This window comes from Pseudorca crassidens, chromosome 1, assembly GCF_039906515.1.
Source record: "Pseudorca crassidens isolate mPseCra1 chromosome 1, mPseCra1.hap1, whole genome shotgun sequence".
In the NCBI taxonomy this organism is placed as follows: Eukaryota; Metazoa; Chordata; class Mammalia; order Artiodactyla; family Delphinidae; genus Pseudorca; species Pseudorca crassidens.
The window spans coordinates 34,947,854-34,969,719 of NC_090296.1; the positions used below are offsets into that span (position 1 = coordinate 34,947,854).

General features: G+C 46.3%; 1 protein-coding gene across 1 annotated transcript in view; it reads right to left on the reverse strand.

Moving 5' to 3' along the window:
- Nucleotides 1-21,866, reverse strand: part of PLEKHH1 (pleckstrin homology, MyTH4 and FERM domain containing H1) — a 51,871-nt gene that overhangs the window by 24,367 nt on the left and 5,638 nt on the right. The window contains exons 2-5 of the mRNA XM_067732634.1: nucleotides 18,666-18,824; nucleotides 6,813-6,875; nucleotides 5,700-5,849; nucleotides 1,680-1,763 (exon numbers count right to left, since the gene is read on the reverse strand). Of these exons, the coding sequence (XP_067588735.1) occupies nucleotides 1,680-1,763; nucleotides 5,700-5,849; nucleotides 6,813-6,875; nucleotides 18,666-18,791 (423 nt within the window). The 5' untranslated portion in view covers nucleotides 18,792-18,824. The remainder of the gene's footprint in view (nucleotides 1-1,679; nucleotides 1,764-5,699; nucleotides 5,850-6,812; nucleotides 6,876-18,665; nucleotides 18,825-21,866) is intronic.

Consider the following 21,866-nt stretch of genomic DNA (forward strand, 5'->3'; position numbering starts at 1 on the left):
GGAAAGGAGTCGGGAACAATATACAACCTATAAAAATTACTTTTATCACAGTAGCAACTTGCTTGTATTTTTTTTTGTCTCAGTTTACTAATTGGTAAATTGAAGATGGCAGTAATCATTCCACAAAGTTGTCATTGAGAGTAAATCAGTATCTATGTTTAAAATGCCTGCCTTAGAACTCGATGCATTGCAAGCGTTTAACAAATATTGGTTAATTACATTCTTCTTTTCCAATTACTCTAATGATTTTTATCCTGAGCTCTAGGACCCAGATTTTTCATTGTTTGATGTTTTATTCTCACCATATCATTTCACTATGTCATAATCCACAGGCTCTTAATTCCTCGTTATCTTCCCTGACAAAACATACTTTTTTTTCTTGTTTCAACCTGATAAAAGTAACTTTGACCTCTTATTCACCTAGGAGCAAAAAATAACTGTTCTTAAAAAAAAAATAAAAATAAAAAATAAATTAAATAAAATAAAAAAGGGCTTTCCTGGTGGCGCAGTGGTTGAGAGTCCGCCTGCCGATGCAGGGGACATGGGTTCGTGCCCCGGTCCAGGAAGATCCCACATGCCGCGAAGCGGCTGGGTCTGTGAGCCATGGCCGCTGAGCCTGCGCATCCGGAGCTTGTGCTCCGCAACGGGAGAGGCCACAACAGTGAGAGGCCCGTGTACCGCAAAACAAACAAACAAACAAAAACAAACAAACAAAAAAAACCTGTTCTTCCATTGTCTCCAGCCGATATGCCAGGTCCTGTTAATAGGCTGTCTAGTACCCATTCTCATTGGAAAGCCAACACACTTTCATTGAGCTTTCAGCAAGAGATCAGGGCTGTGGAAGATGCAGGTTATAGGCATCAGCTCTGTCCCCAAGGGCTTGTAGTCTAGCAGGTGACCTGAGATGTGTGTCCACAGAAAGGACAGGAGGCAAAATGAGCCGCTACCCCCTGCAGGTGTGAGCCACTTGTGTCAGGAGTGAGTGTTCACCCTTCTCCAAACTTCAATTCCCCTTCCTTCTGTTTAGAAAGAGGTTGTTTTTTGGTTTTTTGCTAGCAGCGCTGTAGCTTCTAGTCCTGAGTTTCCTAAATAAAGCTGCAGCAAGTGATGAGCTACGAAAACGGATGGACAGAGGTGGAAAGGAGAATAGAGGTTACCAGGGACTGGGGGGAGAGACAATGGGGAGTTAGTGTTCAGTGGGGATGGAGTTTGTTTGGGGTGGGAAAAGTTTTGGAGGTAGTGGTGATGGGTACACAACACTGTGAATGTACTTAATGCCACTGCATTGTACACTTCAAAAACAGCTCAAATGGTATATTTTATGTATATTTGAGCACCAAAAAAAAAAAAAAGTTAAAAAGAATGGAGAGGACAGAGGGTGGATGGTAAGGACTGTGTGTGCTTCTCAGAAGGAAACTGATGGGACTCCTCAGAAGTGAGACTCATTCCTTCTCCCCAGACACAAAGCAAACCAGGAGCTCTAGGGAAACCCAGCTCTGACAACAGGAAGGGAAAAGTGAAGTGAAGTGTCTCAGTGTTTAAGCTGAATGAGAGACAAGCGGTTAACAAAATGAAAAGCAGGCAAGGCCCCAGAAACAGATAGAGGCAGAAAAACGCAGAGGGACAGGCGCAACCCCACGCAGGTCCTCGCAGGCTTCCCAAGATAAGCTCTCACTCACCTCTGCTAACTTCAGGGTCACCCATTCCTTGATCTTTGCAGCTTTTTCTTGAACGATTTTTGCTTCCTCAGTTCTCATCTTCTTCTGCAAGAGAGAGAGGGCCTTTAGTTCGTCACGGTGGTCACCGTTTTAGTGAATAATTGGAGGTGGGAGGCCCTGAGAAGTAATATTAAGGGACTGGATGGAGGTTGGCCGATAGGAAAAAATACATTCATTTATGAATTCTTAGAATATATTCTTAAAGTGGGAAAGGCCTTCCTAAGCATAATACAAATCCCAAATAGCCATGAAAGAAAAGACTAATAAATCTATATCATCTCTATAAATTACTAGATGACCAAAAAAAAAAAAAAAAGATGCCCTTAAACAAAATGAAAAGACCAATTGGGAGATGATTTGCAACACAAATGACTTACATACAAAAGGGATAATTTGACGTGAACAAACCAATAAATATGTGCAAAAGATATAAATAGGAAATCAACAGCAAATAAAGGGAAAGAAACCCATGAAAAGCTGTGCAATCTTTATTATTATTTTTAAAATGCAAATAAAAGTGACACATCATTTTCCTCTACCAGACTAACACAATTTAAAAGTTTGATATAACCCTAAATTGTCAAGGGTGTTGGAAAACAGCCCACCTCATACAAATTGGCAAAGCCTTTTTGGGGAAAAACTTGATAATATTTGTCAACATTTTAAATGTCCATACCACTGAGCTAACAAACCCACTGCTTAGGAATCGTTGATTGCATTATTATTTGATAAAGCAACAAAAACAAAAAAACTCAAAACTGGAAATAACCTAAGAGTCCACAAATAAGGGCTTGGCTAAATAAACAAAATGAAAATGGAACACTGCTCTGATATACAGGAAATGGTCACAATGAACAGTGGTTAGTGGTGAGGAATGAAAATGAAGGATGGGGATGGAGGAAAAATGTCATTTTATACCCTTTTGGTCTTTTTGTATTTTTTACTATAAGCATGTATTACCTTTACAGTTAAAAAATAAAGGTAAATTAGCACATGAGTACAACTCCCTCAAAACAATCAACAGTATACAGTGATCCCTCGGTATCTACAGGGATATTGGTTTCAGGACGCCCAGCAGATACCAAGATCTGCAGATGCTCAAGTTCATTATATTGATATAACGGGGTGAAGCACAGTCGGCCCTCCCTATTGGTGGGTTCGGCATCTGCAGATTCCACCAACCGCGGACCTAATTCTGCGGATATGGAGGGCTGACTGTCCTATGCCCTTTTATATAATGGACCTGAGCATCCACGGATCTCGGTATCTGTGGGGTGTCCTGGAACCAATCCCCTGTGGATACCGAGCGACCGCTGTAAAATGACTCAAAAGCGAGGTTTGTATCTAAAGAATAGCAGCCTAGGAGAAAACAAAATACAGGCTTTGGGGATTTGGCTCTGCCTCTGAGGCTTATTTGCTGTGGGGCACTGGGAAGGCCACATCAGCCTCTGGTGATGGCATCTCTAAAATGGGCGAAGATACATGTCCCCTCTGGACCATCTTGAGGATGAAGGGACAGAAAGTGCACCGCACAGTGCCTGAGGCACAGGTAATCAACAAGTTCTAGAACGAGTACTAGTTCCCTGCTCTAAAAGGCATGGAGGGACTTTGCTGGTGGCAGAGTGGTTAAGAATCCGCCTGCCAATGCAGGGGACATGGGTTCCAGACCTGGTCCAGGAAGATTCCCACATGCCGTGGAGCAACTATGCCCGTGCACCGCAACTACTGAGCCTGTGCTCTAGAGCCTGCAAGCCACAACTATTGAGGCCGCATGCCACAACTACTGAAGCCTGTGCGCCTAGAGCCCGTGCTCCGCAACAGGAGAGGCCACCACAATGAGAAGCCTGTGCACCGCAACAAAGAGTAGCCCCCGCTCGCTGCAACTAGAGAAAGCCCGCCCGCAGCAACAAAGACCCAAGGCAGCCATAAATAAATAAATAAATTTGTTCAAAAATAAATAAGTAAAAAGCATGGAGACAACTGGTGTACTCTCAGTTGTTTAGAGACCAGCAGTAACGACTTTGGTTACACTTCTAGGGAAAAACTGCCTCGAAGTTGTAAGATGATGGACATGAGCTCCCAACAAGGGAGTCTGTGGAAATGAGATGGGCATATGGAAATGTCTGACTCAGTATTTGAGAGCTGGCGAACCGGTAAGGTTATCTAGGGGTTTGCAGACGGGCCACAGGCCAAATCCCGCCTTCCACCTGGTCCCTCCCTGAACAGCCCTGCCCATTCATTTCTGTATTGTCTAAGGCCACTTCCAGGCTACAGCAGCAGAGTTGGCTAGCTGCAACAGAGACCACGTGGCCTGCAAAGCCAAAAATATTTACTACCTGGACCTTCGCAAAAACAGTCTGCTGACCCCTGACCTAGTTTGATACCCTGATATTTATGTGGCTGTGGAAACTGAAGCCCAGAGGGCGAAATGACTTGCCTCTGTCAGTTTGTGCCACGGCTGGGGCTAAAACCAGGTCTACTGACTTGCAAAACAGCATTCTCTCTCTTCTGATCTGGACCTATTACTATTGTAAAATGATTTTTTTTCCTGACCTAAGTAAGCTTTAGCAGGAATCATTTTGCCCACCAATTCCCAGGTGCTGCCACTTCTAACTATGAACCACTCAACAGAGAAGATAGGTATCTAATATCAATGGGAGGGCTTCCCTGGTGGCGCAGTGGTTAAGAATCCGCCTGCCAATGCAGGCGACACGGGTTTGAGCCCTGGTCCAGGAAGATCCCACGTGCCATGGAGCAACTAAGCCCGTGCACCACAACGGCTGAGGCTGTGCTCTAGAGTCTGCGAGCCACAGCGACTGAGCCTGCAGGCCTAGAGCCCCTGCTCTGCAACAAGAGAAGCCACTGCAATGAGAAGCCCACGCACCACAACGAAGGGTAGCCCCCACTTGCTGCAACTAGAGGAAGCCCACGTGCAGCAACGAAGACCCAATGCAGCCAAAACTAAAAATAAATTAATTAAAAATAAAATAAAATCAATAGGAAATTGATGAGAGATTCCATGTGTCAACACTCTATTGATATTTTCCCATGATTTTTCAGGAACACATGGTGCCCCACACATTGTGGGAGGTACGTCCCACAAAGGAAATGTTCAGTGACTGTTGATGAATGATTACGAATGTGCCTATGATAGTGGGAAGGCACCAGCAGGATTAGCTGGGACCTCCATGGAGAGTACACATGTGGAAAATTGCAAGTTGGCCATGCTGTGAGGTTTTCTGTTGGAAACAATGGAGCTCTGGCACCAGGGAAAAGCTGGGTAGGTAAGACCAATGGCAGAGGGAAGGGACAGAATTAGGATGAAGTTAATGGGATTGTGAAGGGGAAGCTGGGCCTAGGGGACTGGCAGGGGGGTGTTCCAGATGTCCTCTCCAGAACAAAGATGCTGACTGTGGCTGGAATACTGGGCAGTGGCCTCTCCTGGGCTCCTATGCGCTTTTCAGAGGAGGTGGCAACTTTGGTCTCTGTCTACTCAGGTTCATTGAGAAACTTTGGCTGGGCAGTTGGCCAAGGCTGATGGTCCAGCTCTGTGCTGCTCTGCTACTATGTGTCCCACAGGTTGGCAGGGCACAAGACCAGGGTGGAAAAGGAAAAGCTCTCCTTACCAAACACCGACCTCAGGTCTGATACTGTACCCAGGTTCCCTGAGTTCATTCTGCCAACAGCCCTATGACGTACTACAACCCCCATTTTACAGATGCGTAAAACGAGAATCAGCGACTTAAGTAATTTGCTCACTGGTGCTAAAGGGGTGTTCAACCCAGATGAGTCAGCCTCCAAGGTCCCTTTCCCACCATATCCCCATGCCTGGCTCTTCACGCACCTTCCAATACATCTCCACGAGAAAGAACAGTCTCGTGAGGGAGAGAGTCCCCACCACCGGCGGCCCAAGCAGAGGGGCTCTGCTCAAGGAGCCGTGGGCAGCTGGTGCAGGTGCTGCAGGGGGGCACTGGCACTTACCTGCTTCTCCAACTGTGCCTCCAGCCGGCCGATGAGTTCGTCTTTGCCCTGCATGGCGTTCAGCAATTCTTGGTACTTCCGGTGCAGGCTGCCTGCTGAGTCCACATTCTTCAGATTGGACAATTTCACCTTCTCTTCCATCACACCCACCTGAAAAGTACCAATTGTCTCATAGGGTTGGGGTACGGTGTGTGAAATGGCCTCCAGCATGGGATGGGATGGGATGGGATGGGATGGGATGGGATGGGATGGGATGGGATGGGATGGGATGGGATGGGATGCTTCCTGATGCCCCCATCTGTGACTCTCAGGCAGAGCCCATACCCAGGGCAGTTGGGGCCAATTAATTCAATGACCACTTATTAAGCCTCATCTGGGCAAAAGAAGGAATTGACAAGGAAGGAATAGCAGGGTGTAGGGCCATCTAACTCTGGGGGCCCCAGTAGGGACAAGCTGGGCAGGTCAAACAGCCCTGGAGAGGAGATGCTCTAGCTTCACTGTGGCAGAGACATATGCTGCCCACTGAATGTCCGTGAACTTCCCGATACTTTCCAGCCCTCTTGGAGTTAGATGGCCATGGAATTCACTGCAGCCAATGGGCCTGAGTGGAATGACGCAGTCATTTCTGGGCTGAAGTATTTAAGAGCTGGCGCACAAGGACCCAGCTCTCTTTCCCTGCCACGGCAACCAAGGAGGCTGCATGTTCTAGCTGGTTCCGCTGGAAGATGGGCAGCTCCATTACCTTGGACCCCTGAATCACCGTGCGAAGCAGAATCCCTGGCTTACCCTCAATGGAGAGGTACCATGAGTGAGAACTAAATGTGATCAACTGCAGACACGTCAGACTTCATTGGTTACTCAGCATAACCTAGCCTATTTGGACGAAGCCACTCACCTGCTCACTGCACTGACCCTTACCCAAAGATTCCTTCATGCCCACAGAAAGCCCCAGGCACCTTCATTTGTTCAGAAGGTCTAACGCATGACTGCTGGTTTTCCTCGTCCCTGTAAGAGGCTTATCGGTGTGACGTGTCCATGTGTGACCATGGAAAGGGTCAGGAAAGGCCAATGGTCATTTCCGCTGCACACTCCTGCTATCCCCTCCCCGGTTACCTGGGTCTCCGCGTCCTCTGCTCTCTGCTCTGCCTCCAGCAGCCTCTGCTCCAGCTCCTGCATCTGCTCAACCAGAGAGGAAGGGGAGATCTAGGTGCAGTGTCCCTACTGTGAACATGGCATCAAGGCAATGCATGTGAATTGTGCAGATGCTACACGCAGGCCAGGCTCAAACTGCCCATCTCGAGGGGCTCAAGGATGTCAGGGTAAAGATTGCCATGGCAGCCCTCGGCTCCCTTATCCTGAATTTCTTGGGCAGGTGAAGAGCCTAGAGCTGCTGTCCTCTCTGCTGAGTGAGGAAAAGCCTAGGTCTTTCTCCCTGTGTAGGGCACCCGGGGAGCCGGGGCAGTACCACCATCATTCTTCCTGAGGCATCCTCACCCTCACTGTTGTTTTCAGGCTCCTCTCCCAGATCTCCCTCTCCTCTCAGCACTGGGCTGCAGGCAGTGCCCTGCCACGTGCCTGGCATGGAACGTGCTCCCATGTGAGCCCCCATCATGTCGGATATTCCTTCCTCCTCCAGAATGGCTCCCTGGCTGGGGACAAATACTTCCTCCCCTTCTTTCAAGGATGCCTCTGACTGCAAATGGCATTCACAAGTATCACCTTATTTGACTTCTTTAATCTTAAGCACATTAAAAAAAAATTCTATCTAGCTACCAGCCTGGAATCGCATGCCAACTGGCCATGCCAACTGGCCCAAGAAAAGGGACCAATGTTCTCATACACAGAGCCTCATCAGGGACCAGATCTAAGGTGAAGCCTAAGGAGCAGCTCACCAGCCCACGGCCCACACGGCATCTCTGCAGCTTCGTGAGCTCACAGCCCGTTGAGTGAAGTGTGAGCTGGATTTCAGCTCCTACCCTCCCCCTGGTCAGGGCTCAGAGTGCACTGCCAAAACCTTACACCATCACACAAAAGTCCTGCGGAAGCAGAGCAAAGTCATACATTCCACTCTCCTACCAAATGCCATGGGCCACAGCCTAGTCAGGCAACTGCTTCCTTCCCCGCCCTGCCTTGCCCCAGGGCAACAGGTATGCAGGAAAAATACACTAGAGGCATAACCTCCCAGCCTTGTCCTCCGTGAGGCTGTACAGGCCTTGCTTCCCAAGCTCCAGTCCAGCCCTCGCCCACCTTATCTCTGCAGATTTGGCCTTTTCTCTGGCTACTCAACCTCTCCCTTTGGCCCGGACCCTGGCTTGATATTTACCAGTGAACTGAGCAATTAATTTTTTCTCTTTCCCAACCTCTCATCTGCTCAGCTGAAATGCTGCTTTCCCTCCTTGATTAAAAGATGAAAGAGAAGGAGCCCTCCAGCCTGGTGCTGGACAGTGAAAGGAGGGTTACCTGGGAGCAGTTCATGTTTGAGAACCTGGGGAAACTCTGTTCTCAGGGCTGCCTTCCCTCATCCGTTTTTTTCCTCCTTGGGGTTGGGGAGAGACAGATGTTTTCAGTACACAGTCCCTCTGAAAGGACTGAGGATCCCAAATAAAACTCAAGATTTACAACCCATGTGACAAAAATGCCCCCTGGGCTCCCAATAGACAGGACCATCTTTGACAGGCATTCCTGTACTCAGGCTTTTTTGCGGTACACGGGCCTCTCACTGTTGTGGCCTCTCCCGTTGCGGAGCACAGGCTCCGGACGCGCAGGCTCAGCGGCCATGGCTCACGGGCCCAGCCGTTCTGCGGCATGTGGGATCTTCCCGGACCGGGGCACGAACCCGTGTCCCCTGCATTGGCAGGCGGACTCTCAACTACTGAGCCACCAGGGAAGCCCTATGATGGAACCTCTTGACTCAAGCCTGAGAGAGTGGGTTGGTTCTGGCCAGACTCAGGCGTCAATTACAGCCAGATGGCCTTTCCAAGATCACACAGTCCTTGGCCCTTTGTAGCTATGGGGGAGGTAACAGCATAGAATAAACCAATATTATGGTTATAGGGGTGGCTTCCTAGCACACAAAAAAATTCTACTTGGTGGCGGGGTTGGGGGGAGTGGTTGACACATAACCCATGACCAGGTTAGTACTATATAACCCTTCCCCCTTGGGCACCAGACTCGACTCTCTCCCCCCGGAGCGAATCAGGTTCTCTCTCCCCAGGAATCTGAAATGTGGGATTAAGAGGCCAGAGATAGGGCTTCCCTGGTGGTGCAGTGGTTGAGAGTCCGCCTGCCGATGCAGGGGACACGCGTTCGTGTCCCGGTCCGGGAAGATCCCACATGCCGTGGAACGGCTGGGCCCGTGAGCCATGGCCGCTGAGCCTGCGCGTCCGGAGCCTGTGCTCCACAACGGGAGAGGCCACAACAGTGAGAGGCCCGTGTACCGCAAAAGAAAAAAAAAAAAAAAAAAAGAGGCCAGAGATGAGAGCCAGGGGGCTGTACCAGAGAACGTGCACAAACTTTACCAAGTCCTGATTATTAGATAGGTTCTTCAGTTCTCTGAGATGTCCCAGGCTCCTCCTAATAAATTCCCTGTTTGCTTAAGCTGGCCAGAGCTGGTGTCTCTGCCCTCATCAGAAACACCCCTAACTAATACAATTACTGGGAGCATTTAATTTTTAAGAATACAATGAAATACTGAATGGGAAGGCTTTGGATTCTTGACAAGTTTCCTAGATTAACCTTCATTAATTTACTTATTTTTAACTCTTTATTTTATATTGGGGTATAGCTGATTAACAATGTTGTGATAGTTTCGGGTGCACAGCAAAGCAACTCAGCCGTACATACACAGGTATCCATTCTCCCCCAAACTCCCCTCCCATCCAGGCTGCCACATAACATTGTGCAGAGTTCCTTGTGCTCTACAGTAGGTCCTTGTTAGAGATTAACCTTCATTTAGATCTGACATCTGCTCTGTAGCTGAGAACACATATGATTTCCATAGGAAACGATCATTCATATTCGTGACTTTACAGATGGAGAAACCAAGGTAGAGGGATGAATAGAATGTATTTGAGTCCTACCTCCCACTTGGGCATTTCCATTTGTGTCAAGAGTGATCAATAACACTGGTCAGAGGCAGAAATCACTCTGTCACTGACAACATGGTGAGTATTTTATGCCCCCAAGATCTTAATATTAGACATATTTTAAGGTATGCTATCAGCGAAGCAGATGGAAAGGAAAGCGCCCCTCGGAGCCTAGGGTCTCCTCCCAGTCTTGGCCCACAGACACCTGGTCCTCCTTGCTGCCGACCCTCCAGCCATTCTTATCTTCCGGGCAAGGACACTCGAGATTCAAAGCGTTCTGTATTCACCTTTATGCTAGAGTATTCTCTTTTCTCTAAAGTGAATTTCTGAACATTAAAACTATTTGGAACATCTGGAAGTTTTTTAAAAGAGAAGAGTACAGTGACCATCTATGTATCCATCACTGTGCTCCAACAATTACCAACATCCTGCCACCCTTGTTTGAAGAGAATATCTTTAACATCATGTTTCCCTCTGTTTTTATGAAAACACGTTTTCTTCATTGCCACTGGAACACTCCCAGGGGTGTCTATGCCGGAATATCATGTTTGGGGTTTTCAAACTCTTCTTTTAACCCCAGCATCAACACTTCTCATGACGGCAGATCATTCCTTATGCTCACTTAGAGGGCCACACCCGGCCCTCTGAAAAGCTGAGCTACTCGCAGGCCCCCCTCATTTGGGTTCTGTTTCTCCTTTCAGAGGGTTCCCTGGGACCGTGTCCTCAGCTATCCTTTTAGTTTGTGGGTCTGGCTGACACACCAGCCAAGGCGGTGTCAGGTTTGGGCAGCTGACTTTTAGGCAGGATCGACTTTCACCAGCCGCAACTTAACCTGAGACTCGTAAGCCACCCTAGAACAGGCTGCAGCGACCTGATGAAATGCACTGGGCACCAGCCTGGTATTTAATCCCCATGTCCACAGCTCCTTGTTACACGCGGTGACGCTGTGAAATACTGGCCCCAAAGGCAGCAGGCACCCTCTTGCGCACCCAGCACAGACCTGCGTGCTGAGTGGTGGTTGAGCCCAAAGCCACGCCAGGCTGGGTCTCAGCTATCCCTCTGCAAAGGGTTCAACATTCTTACCACTGCTTTGCACCGGCTGGAGAGAATGGTACAGGTAAGCCTAAGGCTCTGGAGCCCGCCTGGCTCCACCCCAGTGTGGCTTTAGATAAATTCTTAACCTCTCTTTGCCTCAGTTTCCTCACCACCTCCTAGTATCCACCTCCTAGGACTGCTGTGAAGATCACAGGAGATGCCTCATGTCGAGCTCACGTGCTCAACCTGGCACTTACTGAGCAGTTCGCAGCTATAAGCCACTTGTTGGATTTTCATATACAAAGGTGGCACTTAGGATCAGGGTCAGCTTGCCGGGACAGTCCAGTGGTCACCTGTCATCCAGAATAAATAGTCATAGAGCCTTCTTTTCTCTCTCCAAAGCGTCCCGGTTTAGATGATAAATTACCCGGCCATCCTACTTATGATCCATCTGCAGAAAGAATGGCTTTAAGTCAGAGGTTGCCAACTATTAGCCTACAGAGCATCACGTAAGACCTACAGTGCTGCGGGCATTGTGGCGACACAGATATAACTAAACAAGGCCACTTGCTATGTGTCCAGCACTGGTTAAAGCACTTTAGGTGTATCAACTCATTTAATCTTCAACCCAATCCTAGAAGGCAGGTCCTATTATTATCCCTGTTGTACAGATAAGGAAACTGACGCAGAGGGGTTAGGTAACTTGCCTAACGTCACACAGCTAGGAGGCAGAGCCGGGATTCAAACTCAGGAGGACTGGCTCCGGAGTCTATTATACTCTTAGCCACCGTGCCCCTCACATCCAAATCTCACGTCCCGTAAAAACCCAGACTCCACATGCAATCCCCGATTTCCAGCTTCTCCTGAAAACTCAGGAGATCTGCACACACTAGGATTACCTTTTCTCATGGCAATACCTGGCTTCCTCCTCAAGCGGTAGCACACTGCCCCGAATCCTCACTCATGTAAGTTTAGTTACCTGCAGGCCTTTGAGACTGCAACCCACAGTTTTAGCCGTTAAATGGTTCTAACTCTGTTGTAATCAAAGACAATGATTCTCAACTTTTTGTTTTTTTAGTACCAAATCTTTTGTTCAACTGAAATCATATGCTCATTCCCAAGATAAAACTGGGGGGCCGCCCTGCTGTCTGAGTGCAGAAGAGGCAGGAAAGAAAGGACTCCAAGTCTTGTCTGTGGGTCCACTGCTCCCCACCCCCCCACCCAGAACCCCCTCTGAGGCTCAAAGGGCTCAAGGCGTCCACTAGAAGGACAGGTGAATGAGCCCAGGGACATGGCCAGGGCAGGAGTTCTGCACCCTCAGGGGCGTAAGGATTCACATGGAGCTTGTTACAGACTCCTGGGCCTTGACTATAGAGGTTTTTATTTAGCAGGTCTGAGGCATGGCCCAGGAATGTGCTTGAAAAGAATATCCCAGGTGATCCTGATGCAGGTGGTCTACAGACCACACTCTGAAAAACACTAGATTGGCCGCTGAACACAAAGCAAGCACCCCAGGGCAGAGCCCCTATTGGCACAGGATCCTTCTCGAATGGCTTTATAGGAGTACAAAGCTCTAGCAAGACTATGGTTCCTGAGAAATACTATAGTGGGCCTTATTTAAAATGGGGGTTAGGAGAATAAAAAAATTTCTCTACACGCACGCACGTATGCACTGATACACAGCGAATAAAAGTTCTAGAAGGCATCTACTCCCAAAGCAAATCGGATCCATCAGCAAGGAGATCTTCTAAGGCTGATTCTGTGATGACTTTATGCAGATTTTATTTCCAACTAGTCATGACAGCCCTAGTATCCTCCTTTTATAGTACCTGGCCTTTTCACAAATTCTGAGGTATTAAGGATATCTTTTTCTGGGCCTTGTGTTCTATCAGCACGTTGTGAAGCTGGTGTCTAAACTGAATCACCGCCTCTGTATAATCCGTGGTCAGAGCGGGGAGAAGCAATAGTCATTGTTCCTTTGTTTAAGGGACTGAACTGAACCATTTATACACTCAAAGAAAAGTCCTGAAGCACAAATTTTTGGTATATAAATACAAAACTGAGTTACTGTATTTCAAAACATTGGTTGGAGAAACTAGTAAGGGATTCTAGAAAAAGAGGAAGTGCACACAGTCCCACCGGAACAGGCTTCGGGAAGAGGTGCCTCAGTGAAAACTATTCAAGCTCAAAAATGACGGATGTTTTATTACGTAATGTCTTCTCTTTAATAGATGCACTCAAATCCCTTTTGGAAGCAGAGAGGGAGTAAATAAATCAAAAATTTTAAACTTGTTTTAGTCCTAATATTGATGCCATGTATTCATCATGATACAAAGCTCTTTTGAGTACAGACAGTATACTCCCACTTTTCTGATGAGAAAACTGAGGCACAAGTTTAGCAAGAATGAACAAAGTCCAAGGGACTTTTAATATCCAGCTCGTAGAAGAGCATCAGTTTTTAGATTGATCTGACTACCTCTGTGACTTCTTCAACCAAGAAGAGCGCTGGGGAAACGGTTCCCAAGAGCAGACAAGATGTGAGCTCTAAGACATGAGCCACTCCCTCAACTTCTGTGCTGGATGGAAAGTGACCCACAGCTCACCTGGCTTCGGAAAGGGTGGCCCGGGCAAGGGCACATCAGACGGTGACAGGTGTCCCAGCGGAAGCAAGGTCTAGGGCTGCCTCTTCTCCTCATCCTTCCTCACCCTTAGGTGAGGGATTATCCTGTCTCGAATGGCAATTCTGCAAGAGGGAGTCAGGTACGAGCAGACTGTGCGGTGGGGAAGGAGGAGGGCTTGCTTCCAAGCCGTAGTGGCCAGTGCGCAGTATCTGATCCCAGGCAGGGCCGGGCCCCTGGGAAACACACAGGCTTGGCCTGCCCTATACGACCGCCTGCAGCGAGTGAGTGGCCATCCGTCATCCAGGCAATGCAATCTCCACGGGCGGCTGGGCGGGCTGTGCGGAACGGCAGAGGTGGAGGGGACAGGCGAGGGCGGGGGCTGGTCAGAGGGACCCAGCTGACCTGGCTCACCTGGGTGCAGGTGGGTGCTGACGATGACTAACTAGTAAGTTCTGGGAGCAGCAACAGAGACGGGGACCAGGGCCCAGGCCCGGCAGGAGCTCTCCTGAGAAACCTGGGTCATCTCTTCCTCTGACCTGAAAGTTACCTTGACGTATTGGGGAAAACCTCTAATGAATTGTTGAACCCGGCCTACTGGTTTGGGGATGACAGCAGGTGATAGGCACAGCCCTCACATTGAGCAACATGGTGTTTACGGCCTTAAGGTTTCCTGCCAAGAGGTCCAGTGTCAGGCTAATGTCCCAGCCCTCTTCCCTACTTAAGTCTCCCAGCCCATGATTCCTAGTCAAGATTTCTTTCTCTCCCCTCCCACACCGCCAGGCTCTTCTGCCCTGTGTCTATACACTTCTCCTTTCTTTACCCAAGTCACGCTCTGAGCCCCCAACATTGTTATGGGAGGGCATTCTGGTTACTTTGCTGGTGAGCAAATACAGTCTGGAAGAGACGAAGGGGCTGATATTATAGAAGTTCAACCTACCTAGACCCAAGGGGCTGTGGAAGAAGAGGGTGTTTGTTTATAATGTGTTTGAGGCCCCTGGGGAATAGAGGAGGAAGGCATTTAAAAATATTTTTCTATCATGAAATATTTCAGGCCAACAGAAACATGCAGAGAATATTTTTTTAAAACATGTATCCACCATTCATCTTGGTCAAATCTTAATTTTTGTCATCTCTGCTTCTGCTGTTCCTAAGAAATGGACCACAACAGACATGTGAAGCCTCCAGTGTACCTCTCTCCAATGTTACCCCTCTCCTTCCAAGTGTACTTAGCCTATGCTTGGCTGTGTTTACATTTTTGCCTCATTTGTATACACCCCTAAACAACAGAGAGTACTGTTTTGTGCAGGTTTTAAAACTTTATATAAACTGTATTGTTCTCTATATATATCCTTCTGATCTCTTTTGTTCAATGTTGGTTTTTGAGATTTATTGACCTTATACATGTAGCTTTACTTGACTCATTTTTAACTGCAATGTACTATTCCATCGTACAAATACACTCAACATGGTTATCCATCCCCCGTTGATAGACATTTAGAGTATTTCCAATTTTTCATGCATCATTGCTGCAAAGGACATTCTTGTATAGGTCTATTTATGACCAATATATTTGGATTCTTGCTTTGTTTAAATTGCAGTATAGCTGGTTTAAAATGTTGTGTTTGGATTTATTGCTACCGTTGCATTTTGTGCTTTGTATTTCCTACTTTTTTCCTATACTCCTTTCTCTCTTCCTCACCTGGATTTAACAGACTTTATTCCATTTCCGGTAGCTGCTCTCCTGATTTGAAAGTTATATGCTCTATTTCTATTTGTTATCTCTATTATTCTAGACTTAAAATCTAGACTTAAAGACTGCTATTTGTTCCCCACGTTCTGTTCTCCACTGCTCTTTCATACGAACTCTGACTTTTAACAGAGCATATCGTTATCCAGAACAAAGACTACACTTTCCAATCTTTCCTGCAGCCTGGTATAACCACATGAATAAGTGGCCAATGGGATGTGAGTAGAAGGAATGAAGGCAACCTTTGGCCCGTGCTATCAAAGGGAAGGAGTTGGAATGTGGACATGAGGGTGAACCACCTTCAAACATGTCGCAGACCTCCCCCCAGAGCTAGATTGCTTATGTCTGGAATGTTACATGAAAAGGAATGGATTTTTTAAACATATATACTGCTTGGTCTTATCCTGCTTCCTAAGTCTGAGGCTTTAAGTCTTTCACCCAGTTTGGAAACTTTAAAGCCATTATCTCCTTGAATCATGCCTCTCTTTCACTTTCTTCTCCACTTCTGGAATCTCTATAAGGATCCTGTCATTCTGGCAACCACATCTCAGCCTGTGTCTTCATCTCTCTATGCTGTCCTCAGGTCTATCTTTCTGTTCGTGAAGTCTGTCTCACGTGGTGCCTAACCTGACATTAATCTATCCACTGAACACTAATTTATCCACTGAACATTAATTTCATTGCAAACGTTTTTCATTTCTGGCAGTTCTATTTGGTTCTTTTTCTCACCTTTTTGGATGGTGTCTTGTTCTTGTCTTATATTTTCAATTACTTTATTATGTCTTCAATAGTTTTTTTTTGGTGGGGTGGGGCATACCACGCAGCTTGCAGGATCTTAGTTCCCCGACAGGGATTGAACCCAGGCCTTCGGCAGTGAAAGCACAGAGTCCTAACCGCTGGATCGCCAGGGAATTCCTTTCAATAGTTCTGAACGCATTGATTTAGTGTGTTGCCAACGGTTCTATTATTAGAAATTCTTGTGGTGATCGAGTCCAGTTGTTTGTTGCATACGTGGACTCTCACTCACTGTGGGTTATTCTCCCAAGTATTTAGTCATCGTGGATCATATATTCATCTTCACTAAGGACGTTATTTTTCTCTGTGGGGATCCTGTGTAATCAGGGCTGAGGTCTTGTTCCTCCAGAAGAGGTTCTGTGTCTGCTTCTACAAGGTCTCTGGGGTTATCACTGGCCCAGAACTTCATGTTCCTAATCCACACAGATAGTATAAATTCTCATGTTAAACCACTAACGTCATCAGGCTCTCGGGGAACAATTTTCATTTTCTTTATTTTTCTTTTTTCTGCCCAGAGCCTTGGCTAAGTATGAGAAGCTGTTCTGTCGTCTCCCTGTGCTGGTGGGTGATTTTCTTCTCCTTGTGCACCTTTTTATTTCGTGTAAAATCTTTTGATAGTCCTGACTTTACCTGAGAAGTTTCAGTTTCAGCTCCAGCCTCCAACTGGCCAGGCCTCATCTCTGTCTCCGCAGATGTTAAAACTCAACCTTGACAGTTGCGTTACTAAAGGGAGGTCACACTCACCCGTCCCAACTCAGCTGCCAGTGTTGAGTTCCACTCTGGTTTTTCCTCTTCATTTTGCCCCCTGAGGATTCCTCTCATTTTTTAGTACACAGCTCTGCACTTAGAAGGATATTTTAAATATTTAATCTAGTATGAGTAGGTGTCTCATGGTGGTCATTTTTAGGTTATTACTAGAAACAGAAGTCTCCTGGCTCTGAGATGTGCTTTAGACCAGCTGGCTGAATCAATCCCTTCTTATTGCCCTTCGCACACCTCCAATTCCATACACAAGACAAAGTTCTCAAATTTGATAGCGTACAAGACCAACTTCTGGGCGCTTCTGAAACATACAGATAATTAGCAGCACGAGACTTGCATCAGGAGGACTGGGGTGGGGCCCAGGAACATACATGGTTAACCAGCACTCTAGCTTTCTGGCATAGGGGGACCCAGGACCACACCAGTGTCTAAGGTTTATTTCCCTTTCCCCGAGGTGGCTGAATTCTACTAGCAGTACCTGAACCACACCCAAAGGAACCCTGCCAGTCTCCAGTCTGCAAAGCCTGAACTAGGAGACAGCAATGCCAGCACACCCAAGGTTCATGAATTCTAGTCCAAGCTAGTCTAGGGCCACTCCCCTCAGCAGTGGAAGGGCAGAGGTGATGTCAATGACTGGTCTTCTTGGACTCCAGGTTGTGGGGTTGTCAAGAAAACAGGTCATTTATGCAGGCTTTATTCATCAAGACTTTGGCATTACTTAGAGGTGGACTGAATTTTACTTTTGTACTAGGAAAGAAGGGTTTACTAGCAGATGGCTACTGTAAACAAAACTATAGACAGAATGGTTGATTCAATTAAGATATATATAATGTAGTGTAGGTTGCCACTTTCTAGATGGGTTATGCTCCAAAATGCCTCTGAAAACAGCCCTTTAGAATGTATCTTCCCATGGAAACATTATGAATAATGGTCAGTTTCCCAGCCCAGCCCACCCAAACCTGTAAAGATAATAACTGTTCCCATTTAAAACCGATTCTATGCCAGAACCTTTATATATGTCATCTGATACAATTCTCAAAATAATTCCGAAAGGCAGACATGTGTGTCCCTGCCTGAGAAGTGAAGGGACTTGCCCACGGTCACGTAGCTAGGAAGTGGCAGAGCCAGGCAGGTCTGGCTCCAAAGTCTGTATCATTGTCACCAGAAACCAGCCTGCCTTCCACAGCTCATAATCTTAATAGAGGGTGAGCAGCAGGGTGGGGATATCCATTCTTCTCTCCTAAAATATCGTCCTTCCCCACATTGAGGAAGAAATGTTAGGGGAATAATAGAACCTCCACTGTACATACACGTGACTCAAGAGATGATGCACGACCGTGAAGACCTGTATCGTTTCTTTGGTGTGTCACGTGGAGAAGCAGAGCAGGAAAGGATGCAAGATGACAGATTAGTCAACTGCTTAGAATTTGGTCTTTGAAAAAACAAACTACCTTGGGTTTCATTTTACAAGAATGGAAAGCACCTTATTAAAAGTTCACCTTCCTGCAACAGAGAATAAATAAGCCCTGGAGATCTAATGCACAGTATAGTGAATACAGACAACAATATTGTACTATAGTCATCAAACTCGCTAAGAGACTGGAACTTAATTATTCCAACCACTAAAAAGAAATGATTATTATGGAATATGATAGACGTTCTAATTACTGCTACAATGGCAATCATATTAAAATATATAAATGGGTCAAATTAACATGTTCACCTTGAATTACACAATGTTATATGTCAAATATATTTCAATCTATCAACCAATCAAACACAATGTTATATGTCAAATATATTTCAATCTATCAACCAATCAGGAAAAAAAGGAAAAAAGAAAGTTGGCTTTCCCCAACTCTCCCTCTCTGACAGTGACCTCTGCAGAGACATTAGAGGCTGCCTGCTCTCCAGGACTCACCTTGTCGGCCAACAGCTCCCTTATCTTGCTGGCCTGCAGGCGGAACCGGAATAGCTGGCTTTCCAGGGCCAGGCAGCGCTTCTGCCAGTCCACACTGGTCCTGGTCTCCACCTTGAGTTCTGCCATGATGGAAGCAACTTCTGGAGATTCCAGGGAGCCCTGAGGGCCAGCACACAGAGAGGGGAAAAGATAAGTAAGTGTGTGAGAAAGAGTTCTCTGCGGAAAGGAGGAGGAGACCAAAGGAGGACAGAGGAAACAGGGCGGGGGAAGGTAAGTGAGCCTGGCTCTCCCTCTGTCCCATGGCCAGCTCTCTGAGCTCAGCATGTCCCGTTCCATCAGAAGGTAGCTGCGCAACCTCAGGAAATCACAAAACCCAAGAAACCGCAAGGAGAACCTAGTCTCATTGTTACAGAAGTGAAAAGTAAGGCTCATTTGTTTTTCATTCAACTATCCATTTAACAAAAATTTATTCATTCAACAAACATCTATGTGCCAGACACTGTTCTAGGCACTGGAGATGCAAAGGGAAATGAGAGAGGTCCCCTTGTCTTTTTGAAGAACTCTTAGTAAAGTCTAATTGCAAAATTACAATGTAGTCGCAATTGCTAATCAATATGCAGATAAATGGAAGCAGAGATATGGAGTGGACTATGCTGGGGGGAGGGTGTTTAGGGAAGGCTTAAAGTGGGTAACAGATTCATCCATGATCACGTGGCTAACTGGAGGCGGAACCCTGGTTCCCAGGTGAGTACTGATTCTTTACAACTATACAGATTTTAGATGGGAAAAAATGGAACGAAAATGTAATGCTTCAAATTTCCTTGACAACTTTCTATTTAGTTGGGATTTCATATATTGTCATCAAATCATCCTGTTTTGGAACGGATTCTCACTCTTTCCTTTAAGTTATAAAATGCAAATCAGAAAATTGGTAGATATTTTGCTGTAGCCTCTGGAGAAAACCACAAGTCTTTAGAAAACACTTTAGACAAATTCAGAACAAGCCAAGGAGACACCTATAATATTTCCAGGCAGGGGAATTTACCCAGATGTCTCCTGAACATGTTTCAGAGAAAAAAACCTGGGTCGGGGATGAGAAAATGAAGGATGTATGAGTGTGTATGAGAAGAGAGACAAAGGTGCAGAGGGGGCACAAAGCAGAGAAGGGCCGGAAGACACATCCACCACCAGGACTTTTTAAATCCCCCTGCCAGGGTGCTATTAATAATTATGTTTGGCAACAAGCATAAATTTGGTCTGTCCCAAACCATGACATATGGTCTCCCTACTATCAGGTGATTTTAAAGAATAATTGTTAATTTTCTAGATTGATAATATATTATTTATTTATTTATTTATTTATTTATAATTTATTAAAAAATTTTTTTTTGCCCACGCCATGGGGCATACAGAATCTTAATTCCCTGACCAGGGATCGAACCCATGCCCCCTGCATTGGGAGCATAGAGTCTTAACCACTGGACTGCCAGGGAAGTCCCTATTATTTATTTATGTATTTTAAAAAATTAATTTATGTATTTATTTTTGGCTGTGTTGGGTCTTCGTTTCTGTGCGAGGGCTTTCTCTAGTTGCGGTGAGCGGGGTCCACTCTTCATCGTGGTGCGCGGGCCTGCCTCACTGTCGCGGCCTCTCTTGTTGCGGAGCACAGGCTCCAGACACGCAGGCTCAGTAGTTGTGACACACGGGCCTAGTTGCTCCGCAGCATGTGGGATCTTCCCGGACCGGGGCTCGAACCCGTGTCCCCGGCATTGGCAGGCAGATTCTCAACCACTGCACCACCAGGGAAGCCCTATTATTTTTAATTTTTTTAGTTTTTATTTTTTTGGCTGCTCCGTGCAGCATGTGGGATCTTAGTTTCCCGACCAGGGATCAAACCCGTGCCCCCTGCAGTGGAAGCAGGGAGTCTTGATAGTATTTTTTAATGTCATCTGTTAGAGATACATATGGCTTACAGGTGAAATGATATAATGCCTCTGGTTTGCTTTAAAACACTTCACCGTAGGGGCGAGGAGCTGGAGTGGAGGGAGATACATGCAGTAAGATTTGTGAAAATGTTGATAATTTTTGAAGCTGAGTGATGTGTGTACTGGTCTCTCTACTTGAGTATATGCCTAGAGTTTCCCATAATAAAAATTTGTCATTAGAGAACAGACTTGTGGCTGCCAGTGGGGAGGGAGGGAGGGAGGGATGGACTGGGAGTTTAGGGTTAGTAGAGGCAAACTATTACATTTACAATGGATAAACAACAAGGTCCTCCTGTATAGCACAGGGAACTATATCCAATATCCTGGGATAAACCATAATGGAAAAGAATGTAAAAAAAAAGAATGTATATGTATGTATAACTAAATCACTTTGCTGTACAGAAGAAATCAGCACAACACTGTAAATCAACTATACTTAAATAAAAAAAAAAAAGGTTAAAAAAATTGTCATTTTAAAAAAATCTCCTTTCCCTTCTTCAGGAGCCACATGGCTTCAGAAAACCCAGCCACCTCCTGTATGTCACTGAAATTACCCTGGAGCATCAGTGAGCCTGTCCTTGATAGGTTAACCACCAATATTGCTTCTCACCCCACATCTGACTTTTACAATATCATTCTCCCATTATACGCAACAAACAGCTATTATTTATTGAGTCCTTACTATATTGCCAGGCACGTGTGGCCTCTTTAATTTTCAAGAGAACCCACGAGACAAGGAGTGGGCACTAGTCCATACTCTCAGGTGAGGACACAGAGGGACAGAGAGTTCTGTAGCTGGTAAGTAGTAGGGCTGGGATTCTCATTCCAAAATGCCTGTTTTTAGCTACTGTGCTCCTTACCCATCCAGAAACTGCAAACAATGTTGATTTCACAATGAGTCGGGTAGACTGTTAAGAATGAAATATTTTATAGGGTCTCTCAGGATCCTTGGCACTAAGGCGAACCTACACCCCAGATTTCCCAGGGTACCCTGGTCTCAAATATTCTGACGCTTTAACCTCCATAAGCACAGACATTTATCATGTGTCCTGACTTTTTGTTTAGAAAACAGGGTCAGTAGACCCGTAGAGAAAGGCCCAACAATTAAACCACTGACGGGTCAGGTGATGGAGTCTTTCGGTTCTGGGCTGCTCAGAACACTGGACACATGACCTCAGTCAGCCCTGCTCTCCCGGAACTGTCATCCCAAACAATC